This window comes from Mesoplodon bidens, assembly GCF_964165515.1.
Source record: "Mesoplodon bidens genome assembly, chromosome: 4".
NCBI lineage: Eukaryota > Metazoa > Chordata > Mammalia > Artiodactyla > Ziphiidae > Mesoplodon > Mesoplodon bidens.
The window spans coordinates 84,230,748-84,258,272 of NC_138160.1; the positions used below are offsets into that span (position 1 = coordinate 84,230,748).

The 27,525-nt window shown below is 34.1% G+C and overlaps 1 protein-coding gene across 1 annotated transcript in view; it reads right to left on the reverse strand.

Moving 5' to 3' along the window:
* Positions 1–27,525, reverse strand: part of LOC308616335 (solute carrier organic anion transporter family member 6A1-like) — a gene marked incomplete at both ends in the record, with an annotated part of 76,424 nt that overhangs the window by 1,389 nt on the left and 47,510 nt on the right. The window contains 3 exons of the mRNA XM_081232601.1: positions 830–894; positions 16,072–16,259; positions 22,588–22,741. Coding sequence (XP_081088727.1) covers positions 830–894; positions 16,072–16,259; positions 22,588–22,741 — 407 coding nt within the window. The remainder of the gene's footprint in view (positions 1–829; positions 895–16,071; positions 16,260–22,587; positions 22,742–27,525) is intronic.

Sequence of the window (27,525 nt, forward strand, 5' to 3'; positions counted from 1 at the left end):
AGTTGTGCACTTGCTGTTTCTTATGCTCCCTCCTCCATTAAGAATCCATCGTTATCCACTGGATCACTTTTGACCATAAAAACATGCTCTAATTTTTCTCAATTAAAAAAGCTAATTTAAACCCTGCATATTGATCTAGCTATAGAACAATTTCTCTGATCCCCATTAGAGCCACACTTAAAATTTTCTACATTCTTGACTCCATTTACCATATGGCTTTCAGTCTTCAATCCAGTCTAATCTTGTTTCCTTACCCCACCAATAATTTTAGTCAACTTCTTGAATCAGAGCTCCTAATATAGTCATAATGTGGATTTGAAAGCTATTTTTTGCATTTTAAGAAAGCCTGAAGTACACAGTGCATCACCCTCAGCAAAGCCAATTTGTTCTTTGGACATAAATCTTTTAAAACATCAGATTCAGTGTCTTTGGTAATGAGAAATTTTTAAAGCACTAGTCTAGGTTAATGACTTCTCAAACATGCAAGCAATGCAAAATATAGTTTCTGTGCTTATATGTGCTTTGTTTCAGCTTACCAAACCACTTGTATAAGCTTGAAGAATATACTTCTGATCAAAAAGATTCTCTTCTAACTGAATATAATATTAATGCATATTTTACATGACAGGATAGGTTTTACATTAAGTATTACTTTTTTACTCTAAGTATTGTCTCCTAAATTCTGTAAAGCAGCTCTCCCATTCAATTGTTTTGTGTCAGTTTATCATAATTATTTATTTGAAATTCTAAATATACATGTTGACACATGTATAAATCAAAAAAGAAACAATTCAATTCAATGTAATAACAGATTGCCAGAAGTCCATACCAAATATTCTCAAAATCACAAAGGTCACACCCATGGCCAGAGAACGGTGTTTGTCAGATACAATCCTGCAAGCAAATAGCAATGATATCATGAAAAATCATTATTATTAGCTGTAGAAAATGTTTGCTAGGTTCAGGGGTAATTTTTTTCCCTGTGCATCCATTAGACTAAGGTTCTTTGGCCAGTTGACAGAGTTCAATCTGGGTGAATTAACTGCAACTCTTCCCATTTTTCCATATTCTGCCCCCTGCCAACCAATTCTAAAGTTACTTGAGCTTCACTAGGAGGAAGCATTTATGGCCCAAACTCTCTGCCCCAGCTTTGGCTGAAAAAAATTTAGCACTACCTTTCATACTTCACATTCTTCATTCTGTGGTGCACATCCATTGTTTGAGATCTCTTCCTTTTGTCCCTGTGAAACTTACTCTCTACCTTTCTCTACCTTGCTCTCCATTTAGGTAATGGACTACATCAATAGGCTCTCTTGCCTCTGGATACTGATTGAGTTATGCCAATAGGGTGCTCCAGAGTGAGAAAGGAAAGTGAAGTCAAGGTCTTCATTCCCAGGCTCCCTCTCTGCAGTTACCCAAGTTGACTGGGTCACTAGGCAAAGCAGTACCCTCTACAGGTCTCTCTTCTTCCTACCCTTGTTTCCCTTTGGGTGTTGAGTGGTAACAGACCTGAAGTATTGCACTATACTTTGGGATTCCTTATACCCTGCCCGCATTTTAAATAGCCACTTTATTCAACCTTACTTGAATTGTCCTAATTTGAGGGTGCCATCTCTTTTCGGTTGGACCTCTGACTTTTACCCTCACTATTCAAAAGTTAAAATAAATAAGAAATAACTTTCTCAAATATAAAGAATGAAGATCTCTGTATTTTGTATTGGTCAAGTATTTGTTTTAAAAAGAAAAATAATGTACAAAAATCACATATTAGTATTTTGGAAAATAAACTAAAATACAACAAAAAATAATCAACCCTTGAACATTTTAGAAAGTAAAGAAATAAAAGCTACATTTAAAATGGATATTTTAAATAAATCCTATGCTTACCCTTTATTTCCTTGTTCTGGAACTTGAATAATAAACAAGTATGACCAATACTGTCATCCAAAATGACTCAATTTATTAAAATGTAGCATATGTTCAGTATTTTATGACTATTTTGTAAAAAGTGAGATAATTCCACCTGTATCAACCTGGTAAAAATATATGTTCTTTCCTCAAATATATACTACTAGGAAATGAAAACATATTTACCAATTCTTAAAAGATAATGATGTTTTTAAATGAAAAATAATTTAACTTTTATTATGAGCAGATTCATTAAAGACATATAAAGGAAGTAAAGTGTCACATTTTAGAACCACACTTTAGGATAAAGTTTTTGGTATAAAATAGAAATGTGGGTCATATGCTTAACTAAAATTGAGTATTCTGCTTCATTTAGCATAAGCAGTTTTTTTATATGTAGTATGATAATGGTGTTCTCTGAAGTATATAAAGAGCTAACAATAACTCATAATTATTAACAAATATTTATGTATCTTCAGTTTGATTATAACCTTCTTTCTGATATACAAAAGAAGATGAAAAGATGAATCATTCTCATAATTCTCCAAAATCAGTTAAATGAACAGCAAAACAAGAAATAATATTCATAAAACACAATTTTTTAGTGAAAAACATTACTATGTTTTAAGAATAAAGTGAATTTTTTGGTATTTTGTCTAAGGAGTAAGGCTATGATGGTATGGTTTAAGAATTTCATGGAATAAACAAAATATTGGTTAGTACTCTTCCAGGATGTAAAAGACAGCTTCCACTATCTCTTATGACTTCTAAATATATATTTTCAGTCCATATCTTTCTTGAGTTCTCGACTTAAGTTCCTATCACACACAAAAGTTGCTCTTCCCCTGGTGCTCCCTGTCACAAGAAATGGAATCATCACCCATGTAGTTTTCAAGCCCAAAACCTGGAAAGAAGCATGCTTGAAAGAGTATTCTTTTCCTCATTCACCACAGACAATCAATAATAAAATACTGTGATTTTTATAAATAACTCTTTTTATATATCTCTCTGATTTTCTTCATCTCTAATTCCACTGGCCTATTCCAAGCGTGCATTTTTTGCCTGAAGAAAATAAAACAATTTCCTAACTTATCTGCCAACAACCATTTTTATCCCTGCAGTCCACTCTCCACATAGAGCCACAGTGATTTTTTTAAGGTAAAATTCTGATTATTTCACTAACCCACTAGGAAGCTTCAATGGCTCATCAGTCTCATTGCATGCCACCTCACAACTTTTGCCTTTACCACCCTCTTTGTTTATGACATTCTATCATACAACACTCTTATATAGCTATTTCTTGCACTCAGAGTCAGAGTCTTTGCATACATTGTTCCCACTGTGTGAAATTCTCATCCCCCATCTTTTAGGGTTTAGCTTAAATGCAATTTCCTTCAGGACACCCTCTCTAAATCCCCAGAGAGGAGATTTAGTTTAGATTGTCCCATAATTCTCTCTTGGCATTATTCTACATTTTCTTTGCAGTATGTTTTAATATTACAACTGAAAACTTATTAGTGAAACTACTTTTTTTTTTTCTATCTTGCCACTCTGCAAAGTCCATTAGAGAAGCAGGAATCTGGTCACTTCTGTTCCTCTTTTATTTCACCTTTTTCCCTTAAAGTGCTCATCCACCTTCTTGTTTAAATCCATGGTAACTATCACAGGTGAGAATACATACACATATTAAAATAATGATGGATGGGGACTTCCCTGGTGGTGCAGTGGTTAAGAATCTGCCTGCCAATGCAGGGGGCACTGTTTGATCCCTGGTCCGGGAGGATCCCACATGCTGCAGAGCGGCTGGGCCTGTGCGCCATAACTACTGAGCCTGCACTCTAGAGCCCATGTGCCACAAGAAATTAAAAAATAATCATAATAAAAATTAATTAATTAAATGAGGGATGGAAGGGAAAGAAATGAAGAACTAATTTTTCTTAATGATCACCTTGATGGAGCGAGAACTGACAAATCATGATATTGATACTTTTCTGTTTAGACTTAAGCCTCACAGCTTCAGATTTCATCAGAATTCTCCAGAGGAAAAAGAATGGTGTCATTCTTGGCCCCATTTGGTCACCAGAAACTATGACAGTTTGCTTGCCCCCTAGTGTGACACTCTACCTAGACCTAGTCCATGTTGTCAAGCATCTACCCCTCATCAAGAATTGACAAGAATGTCAGGGACAGCTTTAAATCCCTATTTCATCTCTAAAAGCTTCTGCTCTCTCTGGAATTTTAATCCCTCTAGTTCTCTGCCACTTTGTGCCTTTAAATATATGATTTTTAATTTAACCCAGCTTTTCTAGTTATCCTCTGTGGGAGCATTGGCCTGCAATGCTATTCCATCCTACACCACTTCCATGACATTAGCACTTGATAATGATTTCACAATTTATGTATTTGTTTTTGACTTTTATTGTACTTAAAAAAAATTAAATTCTGTTGAATTTGGAGTATGATTATATTTTGGAAAGCTATACAAAGAGCACATGCTGGAGAGACATGCTTACTTATACCCCTGCTCTCATCTACTCTCATTTCTATCCCATCCCTTTAGGTTATCATTTTCATCACTTTCTTATTTATACCTTCACAGTGTTTCTTTATGAAAATACAAATGATTATAAATGCATACCTCTATACTCTCATTTCTTCAGAGGAAGTAGCAAACTATTGGGTTGGTCAAAAAGTTTGTTCAGGTTTTCTGTAACATCTCACGGAAAAACCTGAATGAACTTTTTGGTGAACCCCATATATTGACTGTTCTGTACCTGATTTTTTCATGTTACAATATATTCTTAAGATCCCCTCCTATATGAACATAGAGCCCCTCCCTATTTGTTTTCACTTTCATTATATTACATTGTGCAAAAATGAAATCATCTACTCAACCTGTCTGTTGCTCTTTCACACTTAGTTTTTTCCCAGTGTTTGTTGTTTCATGTATATAGTACATACATAATATGTGGTTGTATGTAATATAGATAGCCTTATGGATGTAAATATATTTTTTGCAGGATATCTTCAAAAAGGATTTCAAGAAGTACAAGTGCTGGCATAAAGGGTAAACATATCTGCAATTTTTTTTAAGTATTAAAGATACCCTTTTCATCAGAGTTGCACCATTTTGTGCTCTTTCAAGCAATATATGAACACTTTTTTCTATACAGCCACATAAACAGATCTATTATCAATGTTTTATTCCTGTCAACTAGGTACATAAGAAATACTATCACATAAAAATTTTTAATTCTATGACCTTTACTATAGATATGGCTGAATATCCTTTCATATTTGTATTTTGTTTTCTTTGATGCTTTTCCACTTTTCTGTTGGGATGTTAATCTTAGGAGAGCTTTACTTATTAGAGGAATTAATCTTTTATAGAATATGAGTTGCATAAATTCATTGTTGCTTGGCTTTTGACTTTGCTTATTTTTTTTAATTTTATGGAGTAAACCTTATCAGTCTTTCCCTTATGACTTCTAGATTTTTAGTCATAGTTACAAATACCTTCACCTTTTAAAAATAATAATGAAATTAGCTGATTTTTTTTACCACTTGTATTAATTTTTTTTACATTTAAATCTTTGTCCCATTTGAGTTTTTCCTGGTGTATCATATGGGTTCTGGATATAATTTTTTCCCCAAAGTCTGTCCCCATTATACTCAAACCACTTTCTTAAAAGTCCATTTTTGATGCCCTTATTTAGAATTTTACTGTCATTATATTAAATTCCTATATGAGTTGAGATCTATTTCTAGACTTAATGTCAGTCTATTCATAAATCAATATTATATTGCTTCAGTGTTGAGACTTTATGGTGCATTTTAGCTTATGAGGCTAAGCCTCTGTTACTGTGCTTCTTTGTTTCAGATTCCCAAGCTACTCTTGCTTATTTTTCCATAAAAACTTAGAATCAGGTTTTATAGTTCAATAATTCCATTAGTATTTTCATTATCACATTAAAATTATGAATTAACTTAAGAAGAACTGATATATTGGTGGTGTTAGGTCTTCCTATTCAATAATCTGAGATATATCCTTTCAAATTGTTCAAGTCAGTTTTTGTGACATTCAAGTGTGTTTCATTTTGAAACTATTTTTATTTTGAAATTATTATTTTGAAACTCACAGGTAGTTGTAAAAATAGTACAAAGCATCATGTGTACCCTCACCCAGCATCCCTAAATGGTGAAATCTTACAGAACTGTAATATAACATTAAGACCAGGAAACTGACATTGGCTTACTGCTGTTAACCAGACTACAGACCTTATTTTGTTTTCATTTTTCAGTTAATATATGTTAAATTTTTTTAACTGAATGTGTCTGTGTGTGTGTGTGTGTGTGTATAGCTCAATATATCTGTTATTTTTTATATGCTGTTACCTCACCAAATAGTTAGCTAAATGTACTGGCTATTATTTCTTTTTTAAATAATTTATTTATTTTTGGCTGCATTTGGTCTTCGTTGCTGCGTGTGGGCTTTCTCTAGCTGCAGAGAGCGGGGGCTACTCTTCGTTGTGGTGCACGGGCTTCTCATTGCAGTGGCTTCTCTTGTTGTGGAACATGGGCTCTAGGTGCATGGGCTTCAGTAGTTGTGGCACGGGGCCTCAGTAGTTGTGGCTCACGGGCTTAGTTGCTCTGCAGCATGTGGGATCTTCCCAGACCAGGGCTCGAACCCGTGTCCCCTGCATTGGCAGGTGGATTCTTAACCACTCCGCTACCAGGGAAGTCCTATTATTTCTAATGCAATGTAAAAAGAACTGATAATATTGCTCTAGGAAGTTTTACTGTGACTGGGTAGACAAATACTGGAGTTCAAATGTCATCAAAAGTGAAGGATCCTATGTTTAACATACCTTTCAATCAGGACCTCTTGAAAGACTATACTCTAGGATAAAGGACAATCTGAAAATTGATAAGGTCTTTAAAAAACTTAAACCTCTCCTTAAATCGGCTAAATTCCTGCTTGGCTTACAGGGAACTGTTCCTATTCTACCTTCCTTAATAAAGCTATTGTAAAATATTTTTGGAGTTATTAATGTTCAGAGTCTCTATTATTTTTGGTACACAAAATCTCAAATGATTAAAAATAATTATAGGAGTTACAAGAGACAGAGTCAAGAGAAAAAAATTAAATTTAAATAGTACTACAGAATATTCAGATACTAGATATCTGACAGACATTTTAAATTTAGAAGATTAATATGTCCAAGAAAACAGATGACAAGGTAGAGAATATTATCAGAGAACTAGAATCTATTAAAAAGAAATAAAATTCTATATCAGAAAAGTACACTAATTATAACGAACTCATAGGTGAATTTAACAACTAATTAGACACAGGAGATGGTAGAATTAGTAAACTAGAGTACAGGTAACTGGAAAAGCAGGTGGAAATATTATTAATACATTAGAGATCAGTGAAAAAACTTCAGTCTGAAGCACAGAGCATAAAAACAAATGAAAACAGAAAGTAAAAAAGAATAAAAGATACATGGATATAGTGAAAGGTTTACAATATGTGTAACTGATATCCAAAAGGTGAGTAGATAAGGAATGGAGCAGAAGCAATATTTGAAGAAAGAATAGTTAAGTATTTTCCAAAACCAGTGAAAGATACTGTGGTAGATAATCACTCAACATGGCTATCATTGATTCCTCTTTTCCCCCAATACATGCTTGTTGCTCCTGACATCAAGAGATGGAATCTAATCACCCTCTTTTTGAAACGTGACTTTTTTGACAAATAGAATGCAGAAGAGTGACATTCTTGGACTTTCAGCCTAGGTCTAATGAAGCCTTGCAGTTTATGCCTTGTATCTTATGCCTGGGTCTCTTAGAACACTAAAACTTGGGATGTTCCCTTTTGGAATACTTGCACCTTGTTAGCAGATGTTTAAGTTGCATAAAGAAGCCTCTATGACCAATCAACAGCCCCACCTAGGCTCCTAGGAAAATTTAGCCTAAACTGTCAGCCATCTAGGAAATCTAACCCAGTCATACTATCAGGTAACTCAAATGTTATGTGCCATCTGACCACAAGCTCAAGAGAAACCTTAAGCAAGAACTACCTTGTTGAGCTGAGTCAACTTGCAGAACCATAAAAGATAAGGATAAATTGTTGTTGTTAAGTGATTAAACTTGGGATGGTTTGTTACTGTTATGGACTGATTTCTGTTCCCTCCAAAATTTATATGCCAAAAATCCTAACTCCCAGTACTTTGGAATGCCATCATATTGGATACAGGGTTTTGCAGAGGTAATTAAGTTAAAATAAGTTCAGTTGAGTAGGCCCTAATCCAATATAACTGGTGTCATTATAAGAAGAGAAAATATGGACATAGACATTCACAGAGGGAAGATAATGTGAAGACTCAGGAAAAGATTGCCATCTACAAGCCAAGGATATCTGGAACAGACCCTGCCTTCATAGCCATCAGAAGGAACCAATCCTGCACCAACTGTACACTTCTAAATAACACATGGTTTAAATGAAAAATACATTGAAAGGCATATTTGAATTGAAAGTATGAGTAAAATATATATCAAGACTTCTGGGATGCAGCTAAATTTATACTTGGATAGAAAAGGCATATATACCAATAGACAGAAGATATAGGTGAATAAAATAAAAATACTAAAAACATAGAAGTAAAATGATAGAAATTATAAAGATAAAAGCAGAAAGATTTGTTAGTCACACACACACACACACACACACACACACACACACACACAGACATTCAATTTTTAATTTAAAACATTCTCACAAAGAAATTCTAGGTCAGGTACATGACAAGTGAGCTCTTCCAAAGATTTAATTAAAAAATAATACCATACCTCCATAAATTAGTCCAGATATTAAGAGAAGAGGAAATATTTCTCAACTTATTTTATGAAACCAGAGTAACATTGATGCCAAAACCTAACAAGCACATTAATAAGGGAAAATTATAAGGCAACCTTATTCATGAATATAGATGTAAAAATTCTAAACAAAGTATCAGCAAATTGAATCAAGCAACTGACTAAATCCAATTTATTCCTAGAATAAAGTAGAGGTATCATATTGCAATCATCTCAATAGATGCATTAAATGCATTTGATAAATTTTAAAATTTATTAATTAAAAAAAGTTTTAGTGAACTAGAAATAGATTATTATTCTGATAGATGGTCCCAATATCACACTTAAGGGTAAATTTACAGCAAATTTTATATCTAACAATAAAATACCAAAAACCTTCATCTTGATGGGCATAAAAAACAAGTATACCATCACTACTTCTATTCAACGTTGTACAGGATATCTTAATCAGTGCAAGAGAAAAACAATGTATAGGCGTTGGAGAAGAAGAAATAAAAATCATTATTTGCAGATTGTGATTATGTACTGTGGAAAAAGGAACTTCAGCATGTAGTCAGTATTGCTAAGAGAGCTCTTTAAAATGGAGCTGGAAGGCCATTAAGGAAGCAGGGCTTATGCACATCCTCACCAGCTGGAACCATGAACTTTTGAATTGGGCCAAACCACAAATATTCCAAGGACTCTACAAGAAAACCTGCAACCTGCCACAGTAACGAACTTTTCCCTCCCTCTAGTGGTAGCCTTTCTCAACCAATCATGTAAAGATAAAAATAGCTTTGGCTTGCCAGTACCAATTATAATTATTTTGAAACAACTTGTGCAACCTTGTTGGGTTTTTTTGCCTTCATAAACCCGTCTTTTATTTCCTCCTTGGAACACATTTTCAACTCCTGCTCAGATCAGTGTCTCCTGAATTGGAATTCTCAGATGCCAAATAAAGCCTTTATTTCTTTGCAGCTTTGCTGTGGTGAATTTTGTTCATTATTACATAGAAAATCTGAAGTAATCTACCAACTATTAGAAATTAATATGAACACAGTCGCAGAATACAAGGTCAAAGCAATAAGAATGAATTACATTTCCTTCATACCAGTAATAAACAACTATTTTATACTATGCTATACTAAATATCAAAAACAGGAATGAATCTAATGAAGGAGGTTTAAGACCTCAACTCTGAAAAAGAAAATTATGAAACGTTATTGGAGAAATAAATGAAGATTTAAATAACTGAAGGAATCATACTTCACTGATTGATCAAGAGACTCAGTGTGGTAAGTATAGCAATGCTCCCAAATTGATTCAAAGACATTCCAATCTAAATCTCAGCATGTTTTTTTTATGGACATTAACTAGGTGATTTTAATCACCTAGAAATACAAAGGGCCAAGAATTGCCAAGATAATCTCAAAGATGGACTTACAACAAAGACTGATGTAAATATTCACAAAAAATACACAGGAATTAAGACAGTGTAATGTTGGTACCGGGATGCTCAAATAGACCAATGGAACAGAACAGAGTGCAGAAATAGAACCACATATATAGAGTCTGCTGGTGCATGTCCGTGGGGGGAAGAGACAGCCTTTAAATAAATGGTGGTGAGTCAATTAGTATCCATACAAAAAAAGATGAACCTGGGTTCCAACTTTATACAAAAAATATCATTCCCAGTTGAATTATTGATTTTATAATCTCTTATTAAAATAACATAAGAAATGTCCGCATGACTTTGATTAGGCAAAGATTTCTTAAACAGGACATTAAAATTATATTTCATTCAAAAGATGCCATTATCAGAGTGAAAAGGCAAGTCATAGAGTTGAAGATATTTGTCATGAATATATATGTCAAATGACTCCCACATTTGGAGTATATAAAGAAATTCTGCAAATCAATAATAAAAAAGGCAGACAACCCAATGTAAAAATAGACAAAAGAACAGAAAAGACATTTGACAAAATTGCACATTCCTATGGCTAATGAATAAAGGAAAACATGTTCAATAATATTAATCCTCTGAATAGGGAAATTAAGATGACAATGAAATATCAACACTTATACACCTATCAAAATTGCTTGAGTTTAAGAATAATTAAAAATAGACTGCTAGGGCCTCCCTGGTGGCGCAGTGGTTGAGAGTCCGCCTGCTGATGCAGGGGATACGGGTTCGTGCCCCGGTCTGGGAGGATCCCATATGCCGCGGAGCGGCTGGGCCCGTGAGCCATGGCCGCTGGGCCTGCGCATCCGGAGCCTGTGCTCCGCAACGGGAGAGGCCACAACAGTGAGAGGCCCACATACCGCAAAAAGAAAAAAAAAAAAAAATAGACTGCTAGAAGAATGAACTAGTGCAGATACTTTAAAAATTTATTAAAAAGCTTAACATACATATGACTCAGCAATTCTGCTGTTTATATGTGTACTCAATAGAAATGTATTCATATGTTTTCCAAAAAACAAGTAAAAGAATGTTCATAGAAACAGCATATTAGCCCTAAAGTGGAAACAACATTAACTACAGAATGAATAAATTTTAGTATATTCACACAATGGACTACTATAAAACTATGCTGTACAATATGGTAACTATTACCCATGTGTGCTTACTTAACTTTAAGTCAATTAAAACTAAATAAAATTAAGAGTTCAGTGCCTCATTCACACTGACCACATTTCAAATGCACAATAGGCACATGTGGCTAGAGGCTATATTGGATGTCAGAGATATAGAACATTTCCATCATTTTACAAAATCTGATTGGATAGTACTGCTATAGAGCAATGAAAATGAACTTCTGTTATATACAACCATATGAATGACTCTTAAAAGCACGTTGTTGAATAACGAAATGCAGACACAAATGACTATGTGCTGTATTCTCCTGTGTATGCATAAAGTTCAAATACAGAACAAATTAGCCTATTCACTGCAGAAGTCAGGAGAGTGGTAAACTTTAGGCATTAAGGGTTTAGACAAGAAGGGAGGTGGAGGAGGGGCTTTTGGAATACTTGTATTATCCGTTTCTTGGGCTGGACTCTGGTTACACAGGTGTCTTCGCTTTGTTAAAATCCATCAATTTACATTTGCAATTTGTGCACTCTTCTGAAAATATATTATGCTTCAATAAAATGTCTATAAAAATAATATCCCTTGACTCTCCATTTATTATCTATTAGGCAGCCATCAAGCTTATCCTTCTTTTGATCTCTACCCTGTTTACTTCTCCCATTTTTGTTAGTTGTACAATTTCTACTTTATCAAAGCATATTACATTTCATTCTATTTTGCCACCCTTATGCTCAGCTTAGTATTTGCCTTAGTTCTAGCATAAATTAATTGCACTTAGTTAAATATATTAGCTAAATATAGATAGCTAAATCTAAGTAGTTTAACATACTTGATGCTTGCCACCAGACCTTTTTTTAAAAAATATTTATTTATTTGGCTGCGTTGGGTCTTAGTTGCAGCATGCGGGGTCTTAGTTGCAGCACACGGGATCTTCGTTGAGGCACACAGGATCTTTTGTTGTGGCATGTGGGATCTTTGTTGCAGTGTGCAGGCTTCTCTCTAGTTGTGGCGCACAGGCTCAGTAGTTGCAGCACGTGGGCTTAGTTGCTCCATGGCATGTGGGATCTTAGTTCCCCAACCAGGGATCAAACCCACGTCCCCTGCATTGGAAGGCAGATTCTTAACCACTGTCCCACCAGGGAAGTCCCTCGCCAGACCGTTTATCAAAATTTCCCCAATCATATCTTGGTTGGTTACAATTTGCCTTGCTGTCAGTTCTTAAGGAGTATCTAATATCAACATATCCCGGGTACTTCCATATGCAAACTGTTTATAACTGTAGGGCAGTTTGTTGATGATGAAATAATGAGCTCATGTTTTCCTTCCTTGAGGATCTTTTAAGTGTTTCTCCAGTCTTCTGGAGGTGAATGCTGCTGTTGAGAAACCTGATGCCAAACTTTTGTTTTTCCTTTTTATTTTTTAGATGACAAAAGGATTATTTCTGCATCTTTAAATCCAATAATTTTACCACAGTACATCTCAGCGTTGATTGTTCTGGATCAATTTCCCTAGACACTTGATGTGCCATTACAATATGTAGATTCAAATATTATTTTATTTAATTATTTATTCATTATTTATCATTACTTATTATATCAGTAAACTTTATAGATTTAAATATTTATTGTTTTGGTTTCCTTCTTTAGGGACTGCAATTATGTGCATTTTGGCTCTCCTTTTCCTATCTTCTATATTTGCCTATTTTCTCTAATACTTTTTCTTACTTTTATATTCTCCATCCTCCCCCTCCTATGCCACATACATGCTTTCTATGTTGTCTTTTCTTCCTTCTGTGCTTCATAATTTAGTCTTCATCTATAAATTTTTTCCCATTTATTTCTTTCCTGAGTTCTGTCAGTTTTCATTCCATAGCCTCCTTCATCTAGCTATTTTTCTCTTGTTTCATGGCCAAGATTGTTTAATTTTTTTAACTTAAACTTACATAGAGTTACATTTATATTTTTATCTGATTCATGGTAACATTGTTCTAGTGAGTTTTCACTGTCCATTGTAAAGTAATGCTTAATAATTTTCATTTCTCTCACTATAATTATTTGGTATGTAGGCAGAAGCTTTTCCTTTTCTACTTAATCATTTTAAATGAGATGGGTTTTCTTAAACTAGAGGCAGAAAGTTATGGGAATAGAACATGCACCAGCTTTCCAAGCTTCAAAACTGAGTTATCTTCTCTGTTTATATAGAGGAGTTAAATATAGTCCCTATGTGTGGTTATACCTTCTCTGCCTCTGCAAACCTGGCCTGCTTCAAAAGAACTTGTACTGCCAGATCTGGGCTTTCGAGATCTCTTCATATTTATTGTTTTCCAAAGTTATGTATTCACTTGTAGATGGTATTTTGCTGGCACTTTTTTAGATCTGCTATGTCTGGACCCCCTAGGCATTTTGCAAAACTTTTTCCCCATTCTTTCCAAAAATACTCTGCTTTGAGTTATCTACCTCGGTCCTACTCCCAGAACTTCCATCTTAAGGTACAACCCTCTCTTCTTGAGCAGAAATATATGCTGGAGATATTTGAGGTCTGTCAATCTTGAGACCCTCTCCACATTCCCTGTTATTCTTTGTAACATCTTTATGAATCTACAAGCTGGTTCGTTGTTCTACTTCAATTTTGGCAATATTTATATGCAATTACAACTCTGTCATTTTTTGTTGATCTCATAATTGTACTGAAACAACAGTATATGTGTGCATGTGTGTTTATGTGTGTGTGCATGCATGTTATACTTTATTCTACTTATTGCTCTCTACAGTTACCAGGAGACATGAGAAGATTCAGAACTAGACTTCTAGAGTATTACTATCATCTTTCTCATCTTACTGCTGAGAATATTTGCTCAGAAGTTTCACACGAACTTTAAATAAGGCATGCTCAACACTGTACTGATTATATTCAATCTGACTTTCTCTTCTCCTTGAATTTCTTATCTCAGTTAATGCATTATCATTCATTTAGTTCCCCAGACTGGACAAGTGGACATAATTCTAGATTTTTACACATTTTATACCAGGAACATCAAATTAATAACCTTGCCCTTTTATCCAAACTAAATATTTCTCTATTATGTTCTTTTCTCTCTATCTCTAAATAGAGCCACATTCTAAACTGGTCTCCTAAGTATCTTCCTTTGTTTCCAGTTTTCCCCTATCAGCTTCATCCACATTATCTTCAAACTAATCTATCTAAAACACATATTTGATAACTTTTACTTCTGAGGTTTACTCTTTTCAATGGCTTCTAGGTGCATACAGGATAACATCATTCATGTTAACATGGCAAAGAAAGCCTCCCATGACCAGGCCCTTACCAAGCTCAAATCTCCCTGTACAATTTATAATCATGCTACTCTTGTCATAACAAACTCCCTGTCAAGATATTTCACACATTTTTGCCTCTACTTTTCCTACTAATTTTTCCTGTTAAGAACTTGCCCCCAGTTTGCTTGCATTATGAGAAATCACTTACCTTCACAACTTAAGTTCAAGTGCCACACTGTCTATAAGCATTTCCAAATCATCCTAGATAAAAATGAACATTTTCTCCACTTTGTTCCCAGGTCAATCTGTACAAGTTTTAATCAAGGCATTTCTAGGAACTCCCTGCACTCCTTTTTTTTTTTTTTTTTTTGCGGTGCGCGGGCCTCTCACTGTTGTGGCCTCTCCCGTTGCGGAGCACAGGCTCCGGACGCGCAGGCTCAGTGGTCATGGCTCACAGGCCTAGCCGCTCCACGGCATGTGGGATCTTCCTGGACCGGGGCACGAACCTGTGTCCCCTGCATCGGCAGGCGGACTCTCAACCACTGCGCCACCAGGGAAGCCCTCCCGGCACTCCTTTTTATGTGTTTTTCTCCCCCTAGTAAACTCTAAGCAGCTTGAAGGCAAGGTCCATATTTTATTAGTTTTTGTAGTTTCAGTGCCAGATCTAGGTGAATAAGTAAAAACCTGCTTCACTGTATTGATATGTTAAAGTTTTGTCTCCCACCTAAACTGCAAGTTCATTGAAGTCAGAGACCATATGCACCCAACTCAGATTTTTTTTGCATATATTTATTCATGTTTTTTAGTCTGTTTTCCTAGGGGACAACAAATTGCTCCTCATGACCTAAAGGTTTATGTTAGCCTTTTGAAAAAAATAATTTGAAAATAATGACCAATTATTCTGCTACTATGATAAAAACAAATGTTAAATATATTTCATATATTCAGGAAGAACAAATGAATAACAAATGTTGGTTTAATTTAGAATAGTAATAAACTTATGTATTGAAATTCCAAAATTCTAGAAGTTATTATGTTCCTTTGTTGATGACACTGATGTTTTCTCATAGTCAAACTGGCTAATATAGAAGTAAATAGTCAATAAATTTCTATAACCAATGAATCAACATTGTAATCATATGTGTTATAATTAAGATTTTTCCTATATTTATGAATTTTCCAGGTTGTTAAATTAAGTAAATAAATTTAGTTTTAAGTTAAACTAAATGTGTTATCTATATACATACTTTATGCAAATAACTTAGTTAAAATAGAGAATTAAGCATATACATGAATTTTGAAAATATAACAATTTTCCCCTCTAGCAGTTGTTACCTTGAAACAAAAGCATAAATCATTTACTACAATATTCTAAAACCTTCCTAAACTTGTCTTTCATATATATTAAATGAATAATGATTATGAATATCATATACATACCGAAGGAGGGTCAGGATGCTTGGTATACCAGCAAAAGCAGAAAATACAATTGTAGAAAAGATAAAAGCAATGAACAAAGGTAATTTATAGCACTTTGAATCACATGTCCCATGTCTAGCGTCGATAAAATCACCTTGATTATCTGAGGTTGTTAATCCTTCCTTAATGCAAGAACAATTGTAATATGTCTATGAAAATGAAGACAGGAAACAATCTTTTAGAAATATAGTCATAAGACAAAAACTCTTATAATTGTAAAATAAAAATTAAATCAATAACTGCAGGGAGACTAGGCAGTTTTATTAGTAAATATCCTTCTATTAAATCTGCCATTCATAGCTTACAAATGAACCACTAATGATAAATAAGATCAAGGTATTTTACCTAACAAAGAATTGTGTATGTTTATATATAATTATAGTTACTTAGGAAAAATTCTATTAATTTAAGAAATTTCACTAAAAATATTTACATTTAATTGTATAAATAATTGTTGGAGAGAGATATAGATTAAGGACAAATATGGAAAATGTAATGAATAAAGTGGAATTTTAGCTGGGATTTGAAATCCGGAGAGTTACCCAATCGTAGACAGTTTTAGAACTATGCTGTAAAGGCAAGACTTTATTTTGTATGTGATGATGACAGGGCTGTTATCTATCAGGCAGAGTAGGCACAGTGTACCTAGGACCCACAATACTTTCAGAACCAAAAAAAAAGGTTTTAATTTTAGTGTCTTTTAAAATCAGAGAAAAAATAAATATCATAATAATGAATATATTATAATGCATCCAGCCTGGATCATATTTGTCTTTACGCCAAAGCAGTTGTACATTAAATCAATCTCTCTCTCTCTCTCTTTCTTTCTTTTTTTAAGTGAAGGAAGGGGTTTAAAAAGGCAAAGTGCCTAAAGCCAACATAAGTCATAATGTAGTCCCTAATGGGAATGAATGAAAACTTGGGGTTGTTATATTATTATTGATAACTCAAGGAAGATGAATAGGTGATATTTTCTAAGAAGAACTAAACAGAGTTGGAGATACAGAGACCAGTTAGCAATTTGTTAATCTATTGAAAAGATTCTAAATTAAATAATAATAATAATTTTAAAAATTCAGTAGAAATATTAAACTAAGTTACCAGTGAAGGAATAAGAGGAAATAAAGATGGCTTGAACCTGGGTGATTCAGAAAATGATGGTACAAAAACCATGTCCATTGTTTAGGGGAGCTGCTAAGTGGTTACTGGATATAGTAAAGAAAAATAGAAATATCTAAATAGCAAATCATTCATTCTACCATATTTTTTTATAATGCCTATGTGCCAAACATCATTCTAGGTATTGTGAAAACATAGTAAACAATACAATAGAAATCCCTGCCCTCATGTAGGAAATTTTTTACTTGCATGAGATAGGCAATTTTTTTTAAAAAAAGAACCTTTAATGGAGCACATGGTGACGAATACTATGGAGGAAAAAGTAAAGTAAGGAAAAAAAACAGGGATTATAGGGGTGAATTTAGCATGATCAGGTAATGCTACAATGATACAGTGATATTTGAGCAGAGATTCAAAGAAGGTAAGGGAGTGAGCCATGTGGTTACCTGAAAGAAGTATATTCCAGGTGGGAAAAACAAAACAGAAATTGAAAAGCCTTGGGACTGGAGCTTGCTTGACAAATTCAAAGAAAAGCAAGGAGAAAAATTTGGTTGAATCAGAGTGAACATGAGGGAAACGAAGAGAAGATAAAATTGGAGCAATGAGGGAAGGATTTATATAGAAACTGGTAGGTAATTGCAAGAGCAATTTAAGAACTTCAGTTTTTATTCTTAGTAATGTGAAACCAACCATTAGAGGGATAGATGTATAAATGACATTTTTAAAAAGATCACTCTAGCTGCTATATTGAGGCTACTGAACTGTGGAAGCAAGGGTAAAAGCAGAGAAAACAGTTAAAAAGCTCTTGAAGTAAGATGCAAGTCATTGGTGACTGGGGCCCGGGTATCAGAGAAAATGATGAAGATAGTCAGATCTAGTATGTATTTTGAAAGTAGATTTGAAGGGTCCTAGGGTAAGAATGGTTACCAGAAGGAGAAAATCATATGGAGAAGGCCTCCCTGAAAGAAATTAAGACTTGCAGGCAAGGGAGGCAGGTCAGTCCATGGCTCAGAGAGGGAACCAAGAAAATAAACACAACGACTTCACTTTTTCCCCCCATCTTTCTGACTTTCTATCAAGACTCCTTATTATCATAGTCTATATGATAATAGATTATATATGATAATAGAACTCTCATCCTATAGTTTGGTCTCTTGGAACAGTGAGGAGGGTAGAGAAGGTGAAAAGTGGATCTGGAGGTCAGAAAAAAGATATCCAGTACAATAAATAATTGCAGACCATAGAGCCTAAGATGACTAAGGGGAAAAGTGAAAATGTGAAGAAAGTTTAGTGAACAGATGGTAGAATCACAAGATATTAGGCTCTGGAAGGGCTGAAGAACTGTAGAGTTATATCCAAAGAGATACAACCAAAATGGGAAAAATTATATTAAAATGAAATAGTAAAATATATTCAATTCAAATAATAAAAGAAGAAGATAGATCTAAGTCTACCATATCAATAATTATAATAAATGTCAGTTGTCTAAAAACTACAATTGAAAGACAGACATTAACAGAATTGAGGAAAAAGCAAAAGCATATTATACCTTGGCTACAGGAGACACCTTAAACATAAAGACATGAATAGTTGGAAAATAAAATGATAGAAGTAAGATAAACCATGAAAACAGCAAGAAAGCTTACAGTAACTGTTTAATATATAAAACAGACTTCAAGACAAACAGTACTGCCCGAGATAGAAAGGGACATTTTGTAAAGATGAAAGGAACAATTCATCAAGAAGCTGTGACAATTATTAATGTGTATGCCCACAATAAGAGGGTCTAAAATACAGGAAGTCAAAATAAAGAGAGAAATAGACAACTGTATAATTATATTAGGATATATTTTTCATATATAATGTTCAGGATTTCATATATTATTACAAGGTATGCAAAATGACAAGAATAATTGCCTTAAAATTAGGAAAAGAACAAATATAAGTAGACTGCTACAGATAGTAGACTTAATAGCAAGAACTTTAAATAGTTATGATTAATATTTTCCAGAAAATAGAGGGTAAATGGATAAACTATCTTAAATGATGTGGAATTTCACCAGGGACTTGGATTCTACAGAAACATAAAGTTAGAACGGAAAAATACAATGAGTAAACTTACAACCTCAGTAATGGGTTTGACAACAAAGCAGACATGGCAGAATACAGAAATAGTAAGTGGAAGACAGGTCAACAGAAAATATCTACATTTAAACAAACAGATAAAAGGAGATGGAAAATAGAGAAAAGAGCAAAAGAGTATGGGATACAGTAGAAAGGTCTATTTGTAGTCTGCTGTTAGGCAGAATACTAAGATGGCACCTAAGATTCCCATCCTGTTATTTTATAAACCTGCATAATCCCTAGATTGATGTGAATTGGTGGATTTTAATCCCCTTACTAAGTTATGTTACATGGCATAGCTGACTTTAAGAAACAGAGGTAAACTTCACCTAATTAGATAATATATAAAAGGAACTGAGCTTTTCCTGAAGTCAAAGATTCAAAGCATGTGTCATAAGGGAGATTCTGTTGCTGGCTTTGAAGATGGAAGGAGTCATGTGGCAAAGAATGGGGGTGGCCTCTAAAGAGCTAAAATTGGCCCTCAGCAGACAGCTACCAAGGAAATAGGGGCTTCATTTTTTACAGCCCAATGGAACTGAATTTGGCCCAAAATCTGAATGACCTTGGGAGTAGATTTTTTCCCAGAGCCTCCAGAAAGGAATGTATTTCAGCCAACACCCTGATTTCAGTCTGTGAGACTCTAAGCAGAGGAACCAGCAATGCCATATCTGGACTTCTGACCTGTGAGCTAATAAATGGGTATTATTTAAAGACACTAAGGCTGTAGTAATTTGTTATGCAGCAATATTAAACTAATATATGGTGCATCCTCCACAACCAATAACAGAGGAGAAAGTGAGGGAGAAATAATAGCTGAGAATTTTCCAACTGATAGACATAAATCCACGGACTAAAGATATTCTGTGAAACCCTAGCAAAATAAATATAATGAAAACCACATCCAGGCATATCAAAGTAAAATTGCTAAAAGTCAAAAACAAAGAGAAAGTCTTAAAAGCAGCTAAGCAGCCACAGACATAAAGACAATATAATGACATCTTTCAAATGCTGGGGCACGGTCAGGGGGTGGGGTGGCGGGCGGGCATCACTGCCAATACAGAATTCCATACCAAGTGAAAACAGTTTTTCTTTTCAGAAATGAGAGTGAAATATGGTTCTTAAGGAAAAAAAAAATCTCATATGAAAACATGGAAATGCAAGGAAGTGGGTAAATATAAGTGCATATTGACTGTACAAAAAAACAACAATAACAGTATGTGTCCTTTAAAATATATGGAGAAATAAAATATATGACAAAAATAACACAAAGGTTGGAAATCAGTAAATGAAGTTAAAATATTCTAGGGATGTTTCAACTGGAAGAGATCCTGAAGCCTGGCTTCTTGTAATCCTTAATGCTTTGGACGAGACTGACTTCCCTTCTCTATAGATAAGTAGAATGAGGCTCCTGTTGGACTACAGCAGTCTCTGGAAGAAGACCCCTGATACTGCTATTTTATACTGAAAGCCATATCAGCTGCTGAAAAGAGCTAGTCCCAGTGAGATCATGAAGAAAATCCCAAGATTTCTTTCGTATCTATATAAGGAAATTTGAAGATCTTGATAGCATGGATAAGAATATGTGGGTCTCAATGAGGCAAAACACTTGGAATATTATCAACATGAAGAGCAGATATCTATTTTCAGTTTTGGTAAAGCTGTGATTTTCTATAGAAACTTAGAAATCTTCAAAGGTGTAGTATTTCCTACCACTCCTCTTGTAAACTTTTGCATAAGTGTAATTGAAGAGCACTCAATTCTAATACATTTGACCCTTATATTTTGAATACGAACATTTAATCCGAATTATTTCAAAGTTGACATATTTTCACTGAAAAAAATTTTCCAGAGGGAATTCCATTAACACAATTTAGACACAATAATTTTTTGTATATGGTATTTCTCTTATTTTCATTTTGTTAAAATTATTTTTACTGGCATCAGTTCTTTCCCATTTGAAATTAATGTATATTTTATCCATTAATTGGTTTCATCTGTATCAAATTGTATTAATCATAACTTCTGCTATTGTCAGTTTTCCTTCAGAGCCATTATTTCTTTCAAGGCTAATTGTCCTGGGTAATTCATAACAGATCTAATTTTTGCCAAAAATATTTTATTCTTTCAATTTTTATTCAGCATCAAATGTTATCACACAGTTTGAGTCACTATTTTGTGAATTATTTCATTATTCATTATTAATTATTCCTTAGAGAAATGAAAGGAAATTATAAAGACTTTTATGAAATAGAAACAAATCCCTAAAAGGGATTCCCCAGAAAAAGAAAGATGGGTTGGAGCTATATAGTGGCTGGCATTTTTAGCTCTTGAATATCCCATGGATCAAAACCCCAAGGTCAAGCATTTCTGCTTTATTCTGTGGTGACAACATGAGATTTAAAAAATCATTTACTTGTCAAAATAAAATGGAGAAGAGGAAGTAAACAGGAGTGTAAATTAAGATCTTCCATAAGTTAATAAATTGTTGAGGATGGGTAACTAACATATGGGAGTTCATTTTGGTTTTCTATTACATTTAAAGCTTCCCACGGTAATATATTTTAAAGATTTTAAATATCATTTTAAATATATTTTAAAATATATAAATCATTTAAAACATGTAATAGTTTTTAAAATATATAATACATATAAATAACCATTTTAAATTTAAAATTTTTAAAGAATCATTTTAAACATTTTAAGAAGAAAGATTTTTTAAAGGGTATATAATCCTTTTAATATTAATATTCAATTAGAAACTGAAGATATATTGTTAAATAGTAGGCCAGTGAAAATACGACAACGAGGAACTAAAGTTGGTCAGGCATGCTAATATACTATAATAAAATGATCTGTGTAACAGGAAGAAGAATATTGTTATGTACATACTAATAAATAAAGTACTAATAAAGTACTTTATTGCCTGCTAAGGAAGATGACATAATGCCCATGGGTCAGGAAATATCTTCTTTGTTGCTCTCTTCCCCTCGCAAAGACTAGACAAAGAGAGAGGAGAGAGAAACACAGAATTTTTAAAACCTGGGTCCCTACTTCACTCCCAATTCTCACAAGTCCTATGTATTGTGATCACATGAAGCCATAATTTAAGAAAAATTTAAGAAAGGGAAAATAAGAAGGGGAAAGGATTTTATAGAGAGCAGGAGTAAAATATAAACATCATCTATAAGTTGCACTTCTTAATGGAGAGGAAGAAGCAGAGAAAAAGATAATTACCTTGTGATTCTTTAATGTTTTAGAATATGTACAACCTGCAAAGCAAGGAGAAAAATATCCAATATCATTTCTTCCACATGTAGCAGAATAAAATGAAGATGAACATTTACAATGAGAATTGCAAGGAGCTGTCAGGTTTCCCAACTGCCCTGTTCTGTAAAAGAAGAGATTGAATGTAATTATAATACAACTGTATTATCCTTATTAATGTATACACAAAGATATCAATGAGATCAATAAAATATGATTATTTAAATAATTTTAACAGATTTAGGTACAACAGATATACAATAAACTGTACATTTTTAAAGCATACAATCTGCATACACTTGTGAAACCATCACTGCAATCATGTTAACAAACATAATCATCACCCCCAATAGTTCCCTCGTTCTCCTTTGTAATTCCTCCACCCAATGGCATCTGCTGATCTACTTTCTGAAACTGTTCATTAGTTGGAATTTCATAGTGCACTAGGTGCACTTTCTTTGTCTGGCTTCTTTCATGCAGCTGGTCTTTACATGGTCTTTGTATGGTCATATGCTTCCATGTCTCTTGGATAAATATTAAGGAGTAGAATGTTTGGATCATATGGTAGGTGTTCATTTAACTTTTAAGAAACTGTCAAAGAGTTTTCCAAAGTGATTGTGCTATTTTGCATTCTCACAAGCAGTGTGTAAGATTTCAATTGCTTTCTATATTCCTTGTCAACACTTGGAATAGTCAGTCTTTTTAATTTTAGACATTCTAACAAGGATACAGTAACTTCATATTGTGGTTTTTAATACGTTTTTCCCTAATGACTGATGCTGGACATCTTTCCATGTGCTTATTTTCCATCTGTATCTATTATTTGGTTAAATATCTGTTTAAATCTTTTGCCCATTTTTGTGGATATTACTAAGCATTGAAAGTTCTTTATATGTTCTAGAAACCACGTTCTTTGTTAGATATATGATTTTCAAATATCTTCTCACAGTCTATGGCTTGTTTCTGCATTACCTTAGTGGGATCTTTCAAAGAGCAGATGCTTTTTATTTTAATGAAGACCAATTTATCAATATATTTCTTTATGTATCACATATTTGGTGTCATAACTAAGAAATCTTCGCTGAACCCAACTTCACATACATTTTCCTCATATTCCTGGAATTTTATATTTCACAATTACATCTACAATCCATTTTGAATTAATTAATCATATGGTATAAGATATGGATCAAAGTTTGTTTAAATATAGATATCTAATTGTTCAGGCATCATTTGTTAAAATGACTGTATGTTCTCTGCTAAATTGCATATGCACCCTATCAAAAATCAATTATCTATATATGTGTGTGCTTATTTTTGGACTCTCCATTCTGTTCCACTGACTTATTGGTCTATATTTACTCCAATACTACTTTCTTGATTATTATAGCTTTATAATAAGTCTTGAAATCAAATAGCGTTAGTCCTCCACCTTTGTTCTTTAGAATTGTTTGTGGTTTTTCTAGATCCTTTGCATAACTATATGAATTTAAAAGTCATTTTTCCAATACCTAAAAAAGAAAGCTTGCTGGGATTTTGATTGTGATTATATCAAATACATACATCAATTTGGGGAGGATTAACATCTTAAAGATACTGAGTTTTGTAACCCACAAATACGGGATATCTCTTCATTTAAAAATTTAGGTCTTTAATTACTGTCAGCAATGTTTTACAGAAATCAGTGCATAGGGCTTTTACATCTTTATCATATTTATCCTTAAGAATTTCTTTTTCCTGGCCTTCCCTGGTGGCGCAGTGGTTGAGAATCTGCCTGCCAATGCAGGGGACACGGGTTCGAGCCCTGGTCTGGGAAGATCCCACATGCCGCAGAGCAACTAGGCCCGTGAGCCACAACTACTGAGCCTGCGCGTCTGGAGCTTGTGCTCCGCAACAAGAGAGGCCGCGACAGTGAGAGGCCCGTGCACTGCGATGAAGAGTGGCCCCCGCTCGCCGCAACTAGAGAAAGCCCACGCACAGAAACGAAGACCCAACACAGCCAAAAATAAATGAATAAATAAATAAATAAATAAATAATACTTTAAAAAAAAAGGAATTTCTTTTTCTTGATACTTTTGTTAATGGTATTGTTTAATATCAATTTCAACTTGTGTGTAGGTAGTATATAAATGCCATAGAGTCTTATATATCGATCTTTTCTTCTACAGTATTTCTTTCTGTTTGATAGTATTGTTAACATTTTTTTAAGTTTTTTCCAGAATTTACTGAGATATAATTGACACAGCACTGTATAAGTTTAAGATGTACAGCATAATTATTAGACTTACATACATCATGAAATGATTACCACAATAAGTTTAGTGAACATCCATCATCTCATATCAATACAAAATTAAAGAGAAAAAATTTTCTCCTTGTAATGAAACTCTTAGAATTTACCCTCTTAACAACTTTCATATATGACATACAGCAGTATTAATTATATTTGTCATGTTGTACATTACTTCCCTAGTACTTATTTACCCTATAACTGGTAGTTTGTGCATTTTGACTGCCTTCATTCAATTCCCGATCCCTTAACCCTCTGCCTTTGTTAACCACAAACCTGATCTCTTTTTCTATGAGTTAGTTAGTTGGTTGGTTGGTTGATTTTAACATCTTTATTGGAGTATAATTGCTTTACAATGGTGTGTTAGTTTCTGCTTTATAACAAAGTCAATCAGCTATACATATACATATATCTCCATATTTCCTCCCTCTTGCGTCTCCCTCCCAACCTCCCTATCCCACTCCTCTAGGTGGTCACAAAGCACTGAGATAATCTCCCTGTGCTATGTGCCTGCTTCCCATTAGCTATCTATTTTACATTTGGTAGTGTATATATGTCCATGCCACTCTCTCTCTTCGTCCCAGCTTACCCTTCTCCCTCCCCGTGTCCTCAAGTGCACTCTCTACATCTGTGTCTTTATTCCTGTCCTGGTTCTTCATAACGTTCTTTATTTTTTTTTTTTAGATTCCGTATATATGTGTTAGCATTACGGTATTTGTTTTTCTCTTTCTGACTTACTTCACTCTGTATGACAGATTCTAGGTCCATCCACCACACTACAAATAACTCAGTTTCATTTCTTTTTATGGCTGAGTAATAATCCATTGCTTATATGTGCCACATATTCTTTATCCATTCATCTGTCAATGGACACTTAGGTTGCTTCCATGTCCTGGCTATTGTAAATAGTGCTGCAGTGAACACTGCGGTGCATAACTCTTTGAATTATGGATTTCTCAGGGTATATGTCCAGAAGTGGGATTGCTGGGTTGTATGGTAGTTCTGTGTTTAGTTTTTTAAGGAACATCCATACTGTTCTCCATAGTGGCTGTATCAATTTACATTCCCACCAACAGTGCAAGAGGGTTCCCTTTTCCCCACACCCTCTCCAGAATTTATTGTTTGTAGATTTTTTGATGATGGCCATTCTGACCGGTGTAAGATGATATCGCATTGTAGTTTTGATTTTCATTTCTCTAATGATTAATGACGTTGAGCATTCTTTCATGTGTTTTTTGACAATCTGTACATCTTCTTTGGAGAAATGCCTATTTAGGTGTCCTACCCATTTTTGCATTGGGTTGTTTGCTTTTTTGATATTGAGCAGCATGAGCTGCTTGTAAATTAGGGAGATTAATCATTTGTCAGTTGCTTCATTTGCAAATATTTTCTCCCATTTTGAGGGTTGTCTTTTTGTCTTGTTTATGCTTTCCTTTGCTGTGCAAAAGCTTTGAAGTTTCATTAGGTCCCATTTGTTTATTTTTGTTTTTATTTCCATTTCTCTAGGAGCTGGGTCAAAAACGATCTTGCTGTGATTTATGTCATGGAGTGTTCTGCCTATATTTTCCTCTAACAGTTTGATAGTGTCTGGCCTTATATTTAGGGCTTTAATCCATGTTGAGTTTATCTTTGTGTGTGGTGTTAGGGAGTGTTCTAATTTCATTCTTTTATCCTGGGATAAACCCCACTTGATCATGGTGTATGATACTTTTAATGTGCTGTTGGATTCTGTTTGCTAGTATTTTGTTGAGGATTTTTGCATCTATGTTCATCAGTGATATTGGCCTGTAGTTTTCTTTGTGACATCTTTGTCTGGTTTTGGTATCAGGGTGATGGTGGCCTCGTAGAATGAGTTTGGGTGTGTTCCTCCCTCTGCTATATTTTGGAAGAGTTTTTGAAGGATAGCTGTTAGATCTTCTCTAAATGTTTGATAAAATTCGCCTGTGAAGCCATCTGGTCCTGGGCTTTTGTTTGTTGGAAGATTTTTAATCACAGTTTCAATTTCAGTGCTTGTAATTGGTCCGTTCATATTTTCTATTTCTTCCTGGTTCAGTCTCGGAAGGTTATGCTTCTCTAAAAATTTGTCCATTTCTTCTAGGTTGTCCATTTTATTGGCATAGAGTTGCTTGTAGTAATCTCTCATGATCCTTTGTATTTCTGCAGTGTCTGTTGTTACTTCCCCTTTTCCATTTCTAATCCTATTGATTTGAGTCGTCTCCCTTTTTTTCTTGATGAGTCTGGCTAATGGTTTATCAATTTTGTTTATCTTCTCAAAGAACCAACTTTTAGTTTTATGGATCTTTGCTATCATTTCCTTCATTTCTTTTTCATTTATTTCTGATCTGATCTTTATGATTTCTTTCCTTCTGCTAACTTTGGAGTGTTTTTGTTCTTCTTTCTCTAATTGCTTTAGGTGTAAGGTTAGATTGTTTATTTGAGATGTTTCTTGTTTCTTAAGGTAGGATTGTATTGTTATAAACTTCCCTCTTAGAACTGCTATTGCCTCATCCCATAGGTTTTGGGTCATCGTGTTTTCATTGTCATTTGTTTCAAGGTATTTTTTTATTTCCTCTTTGATTTCTTCAGTGATCTCTTGGTTATTAAGCAGTGTATTGTTT